Genomic DNA, 6,000 nt, shown 5'->3' on the forward strand with positions numbered 1-6,000 from the left:
GAAGTATGTCCTCCGCCTTACGGTTTTTTGTTTCACACAGTTTATTTCACAAATATTTAGAATAAACTAAGTTCACAATGCGTGCAATAATGGAAAAATAAAGATACTAATTTTAGTGGTTCTGAAATTCACTGTTTCAGATAAATTAAAAATTATTTTCATAAGAATCAGTTTTTTAAAAAAGTTTCAAAAAATGCCAAAACTAAAAGTGCAATCGAACAAATGTATAAAATAAATCAAACTGAAATTCACTTTGTCTGAATGATTTTGAAGCATATCGTTAAGATTATTCCATTATGATAACATTACGCTTGAGAGCGTTTATTTTCGATTAACAAAATACTTTTATAGTTTCAGAATTGCTCTAATAATAGATTTGTTCTATTTATTCTTGATACCATTACCCGAAACTCATATTTAATTTAGACTAGTTTATCTTTAATATCATTCTATTTCTCTGTTTGAAGACTGATAATGATGAAAATAATATTTTTCATTATTTATTAACGTAACGTTCACCGTCAGTGAATTTTTTATTCTGGATCTTTATACAGTTCCTAGCCAAATTATTAGACACTCTATAAGATTCTATGTAAACATCATAATTATCAGGTGATATGTTTGCTTTATTGTTTTATGATATGCTTTATTGTTTTCACGTCACTGAAACCGGTTCGCACTTGTTAACGTTCGTGTATCGATTGGTTAAATTAGGCGATATATAATATAAATTCAACGATTGGATAAGATAAATTAGACAATATATGATATAAATATAGAATATTCATTATATCAGGTATTATATTAGAATATTATAATAATTAGACCAAATTATTAGACTCACTGAAGTGTTTTAATAATCGTATGTTTTGCACGAGTTTATAGGCAATACTTTTATATTTAAACATACAATGTAATGGGTCAATGTAATGTATTTACAATGTACTGTACTGCATTTACAATGTACTGTATTTACAATGTACTGCATACAATGTAATGTATTTTATTCAGATTTTTTTAATATGCTTCCTATTTGTATTTATTTTTAGCGTATTTCATTACAAATGTTAGCCAATTGATACACGAAAAACCGGTTTCAGCCACGTAAAAACAATAAAACTGTATGGTATCACCTGATAGCTAAGATTTTACATAGAATCTTATATAGTGCGTTTAATAATTTGGCCAGGGACTGTATCTGAAAATGTGTATTTAAGAAAATGAACGCATCTCAAACAGCGCGTTTAAAGAAACTAACACAATTCAAAATGAATATAAGAAGATTAACGCCTGCTCTAAATGCGTGTTTAAGAAAATGTCCTTTTAAGCTGTGACCATTTTCCTAAACATTTAGAGCTGCGTGTCGAATAAAAAGATATGAATTTCAAAAAATAACTTTGAATGAACTGACCTGCTCAAGAAGCTGTTCATGGAACTTAGCTATCGATTGGTGACCAGCAATTTCTTCTTCTTCTTCTTCACCTTTGTAGAGTGCATCTTTTGCAGTGTCATATTTTGGTTGTTCGGGAGATTTTAAATTTGCTCCCGCTGGTAATGTTTCTTCTCTGACTAGACAAGCACACTCGGAATCGTCCTTTTGAGTCTCCAGGGTCATCGAAGAAATAGACTGAAAAGACAACATACATATATGTATATGCATATATATATATACACACACAATCACACACACACACATCACATATATATATATATATATTAAAATCTTTCCCTATTTCACTTCCATGTTAGGAAGTATTAAATGATTTTCGGTGATGCGTAGAAATACAAGGTATGCGATGACTGATCTTTTTTACCTCCTTTTCTGTTAGTACTTAATGCAAGTGCAATTGTTTTTGCGTGACTTTTGCTGTACGATATTGCCAACCAAAGCTTCGCCCCTACTGTCTTGATATTAGTCCACCCCCCTCCAGCTGGGAGAGTGGGTCAGACCTCTGTTAACACCATACTACAATGAATAAAACCTGTGAAAATCTGTCGGCTTATGATTCCTACTAAGGTGAATTAAAAACACTACCAAAAATAACGGGGTTGTTGCCCCGTTATTAAATATATATATATATATNTATATATATATATATATATATATATATATATATATATATATATATATATATATATATATATATATATATATATATCTATATATATATATATATATATATATATATATATATATATATATTTATTTATTTATTTATCATTTCATCCAGTAACTTAAAATCTACAACAAAGATTACAGCTAAGAAAACGTTAGAAGAAAACTATTACAATTTTAAAAGACTCAATGCTAAATCTAGAACAGGATTTGTTATAAAGGCAACGAAGAGCCTAAAATATTTCACTTTCCTTTTGTTTTAATATTCTTTACTGAACTGAATTGATAATATTTTCTACTACATATTATTACATTTTTCCCTTCATATTTAACATTTTATTCAGAAACAAAGAATCTACAGCAAAGATTATTGTTAAGAAAACGTTAGAAAAAAGTGATTATAATTCCAAAAGACTTAATGCGAAACCTAAAGAATGATATGTTGAAAAAGTGACAAGGGAGAAATGACCATCAAGGGAGAAAGACTTGTAATGTCATTAAGGGAGAGTGCGTGCTCATATCAATCACGTCCCTCTTTTATCTTGAGAATTGTTTCTGCAACTCCAATATGTGGAGGCATTTCCATTACACTCTTTTCATCAATCGATGAAGAGAAACAAGGAAATTGTGTTAACCTTCGCCTCTAATTCATTAATGAAAGCAGAGCTAAGGAGGCAGATACTGTGGAATAGTTAAATAGCTACATAGATTAGCAAAACTATGGTTTAATTTAAGCGTAAAATTTGAAAGATAGCATTCTGTTTAAAAGAAACTAAAAATACGAAAAGTTTTTTCTTCTAAAGCAATTTTGACTCAAAGGTTTTTGTGAAAAAATATTTCTTTTAAAAAGGAAATGTATTTTTACATGTATCATATATACAGCAAGAAGCAAAAGTTTAACACTAAACATACCAACACTTAATATATACCTACTTCTACCATAGCCGGTCAAACGATCGGACTTTTGATGTTTTTTGATTGAATGTGTGAAATATGGATGTTAGGAAGGAAATAAACTTAAATAACTTCACTTTAATTAAACAAAATTGTATATTGCTAATTTTTATGTGTCACAAACACAAAGAATAAGAATTTTTAATTCATTGCTCAACTCATTTTATAACACATACAGAGTGTTTTCACTATACATTTTCCGTAAACATATTTCTTCTAATTATTATTACTTTTATAATTCTTAAAATTATTCTTATAATTATAAGAATGTGTAAGAATTATAAGAATCATAATTCTTACAATTATTCTTATAATTAATATTATTTCTTCTAGGAACTTATGCTAACAGTTAGTTAGAAATGAAGTAAAGCTATCAAAATAAAACATAAGCTACTTACCGAAACATTTAGTTTTTATCAATTTTTCTTACACAAAAATTCCAATCTGAAATTTTAGGTACTTCCTTGAAATTTGAATTTACATTTTTTCTGATTAAACTAACTACTCAACAGTCTTTGCATCAATGTGCAAGTAATTGAATGCAATACGTTGAACACGCATTACATCGTAAGAAAGCTATAAAGCACCTTATGAATTAAGCCCCTTATGAAGAAATAAATTGTTCTCCCGGTCAAATGACCGGTTATGGTAGAAATAGGTATACGACAAGTATTATTTAAAACAAAACAAAAATGTAAAAAAAATTATCATAGAATATTAACTGTATATAATTGTTAGAAAAAGTCATGAAGTCAAATGTGCCGAAACGATAAAATGATAAGCCCATTTTTGATTCAAGCGTTCTCAAACGGTCATTTGACCAGTTATGGCGTGTTTAGTGTTAAAGAAGATATGTTTTTCTGTCTTAACTTTATATGCAAGAAGCATTTCTTAAATTAGTGATTTGTAGCATTAGTCATCGTACATTGGGAGCCAGAAATAATATTATTAAAAATGCTTAATTTAACAAATATCGAACGAGAATTTGAAAAAAAAGAAACAAAACGTTTAGAGACATTTAATGTTTTTAATACTTAAGTAAAATATAATATCTTTAATAAAAATAATAAAAGTGCTCTCATAGCTCAGTAGTTAGAGCAAAGAAATTCCACGCAAAATATATGGGTTTGAATCCTATTCCTGCCTTTTAACTAATGATTTCGTTATTTTCCTTCTATGCAAGCTATATGCAAATGGTTTCAGAATACTAAAATCAACTGTTGGCCACATAGTAATGAAATGGAAGGAGGGAAAATGTGTGCACGATGCACAAAGATTAGGAGTCCCACTGAAAAACGACTTAGCGTCAAGACGCGTTAACCCAAAAAAGGACAAAACAAGAGCGCAAATCAAATATGCAAAGAGATGGCTACCGAAAAAAGATTCATATAAAGTAAACACACCATAAGATGTCGTCTATATGCAGGTGGATTGTGTTCAGGAGTTCCTGCAAAAATACCTCTCATTCATCCAAGCTAAGAGTAGGATGATCCGATTAATTTTGCAAAGGAGCACAGAGCAGAGAGAACTAAAGAAGGTTCAATGGGTAGATAGGTACTTCATTTATGTCACACTAGCGCTGCACAATCGGCTATTGACGACATTGGAGTAATGAATTCAAATTGAATTTGTTCGGAAGTGATGGCCTACGTTTTATTCAACCCTCAAATAGCAACCGGCAGCAACAGTCAACAGCGAAACACAGAAATGGATCAAAAATGATCTGGAGAGCTTTCCATTATATTTACGTAGTTCCTCTCCACTTCACACACTTCGATTGGACTATGGATCAATATGTTTTTAAAAACATTTCGAAGGTCAAAACTTTGAACTGGCCGAGTCAATCACCGGACCTAACTCCAACGGATTACATTTGAGAATCATCGGAGGAAAAAATGGAGAACGGCTGCAAAAGCAAAAATCCTTCAGAATCTGCAGATGAAATGGACACAAATCCTTAAGTCCACTCAAGAATGATTCGTTAATTCCTTGTCCAGACATTGTGCCTGACGCCATGACCAGACAGACAAAGTATATGCGACGAAGTATTTAAACTTTGATATGTTTTCCTTACTTGTGATGATTAATTTCAAATCAAGTTTTGAAAAACTAGTTCATATTAAAATTTCGAATTTCAATTTTTCAAATTCTCGGTTAAAATAAGAATTTTTAAATCCAAAATCAGTTGCTCCCTAAAAAATTAGAACAAGAAAACTTATCTTCCCAAAACTTTTGTTCCCTACTGCACATGGTTGGTAGCTGTACTCTATTCATTAAACTAGCACCGAAAATTTTTTAGCAGAACATGTGATTATAATTTACATCATTAGTATTTTGACAAAACTGAAAATGATTTTCAAAGCAAATTAATTAGAAAGTAGAACTTTAGTAGGGAATAAAAGAGTCAACGTGTATTCAATGGTTAAGGAAATATAACCTGAATGCTAACAAAACTGAATCTCATTTCCTATTTTGTCCTATAATTTTCATTTCCTAATTTATTTTCTAGTCTTAAAGAGAAAAATAGTATCAACGTCAAAAGTGTAAAAAATAAATAAATAAACTCTTTTTACATATGTTCAAATCTATTTCAAATTTGACTTTATCGGGATAAAGAATTAAGAGTTCTCCATAGTTTTATATAATGTATTAAATTATATAAGTTCTCACATCGTAAGCGTTTTTCCTGGAGAATGCTTTTGAAGCCCTCATATGCTTTATTTACTTTAATGGAAATTAGCAAATTACATTGTTTTCCGACTTATATTTTAACTTACAGGTGGTTTTAAATTGTTTTATTTTTTCACGGCCATCCCATAACTTTTCCTTCAGTTGTGTCATTCAAACAAATTAGTCGCTTATATATATATATATATATATATATATATATGGAACTTGTGCTTATACAGATCTGATTGTACATTTATATG

The 6,000-nt window shown here is 29.8% G+C and overlaps 2 protein-coding genes across 2 annotated transcripts in view; one reads left to right on the plus strand and one right to left on the minus strand.

Annotated features, from left to right (window-relative positions):
* Positions 1-6,000, plus strand: part of LOC107450407 (uncharacterized) — a 477,566-nt gene that overhangs the window by 384,492 nt on the left and 87,074 nt on the right. The gene's annotated exons all lie outside the window — the stretch shown is intronic.
* The window catches only part of LOC107438533 (synaptic vesicle glycoprotein 2C), a 50,667-nt gene that overhangs the window by 29,648 nt on the left and 15,019 nt on the right, over positions 1-6,000 (minus strand). Inside the window, exon 2 of the mRNA XM_016050843.3 lies at positions 1,412-1,627. Coding sequence (XP_015906329.1) covers positions 1,412-1,615 — 204 coding nt within the window. The 5' untranslated portion in view covers positions 1,616-1,627. The remainder of the gene's footprint in view (positions 1-1,411; positions 1,628-6,000) is intronic.

This window comes from Parasteatoda tepidariorum, chromosome X1 (assembly GCF_043381705.1).
Source record: "Parasteatoda tepidariorum isolate YZ-2023 chromosome X1, CAS_Ptep_4.0, whole genome shotgun sequence".
NCBI classification, from domain to species: Eukaryota; Metazoa; Arthropoda; class Arachnida; order Araneae; family Theridiidae; genus Parasteatoda; species Parasteatoda tepidariorum.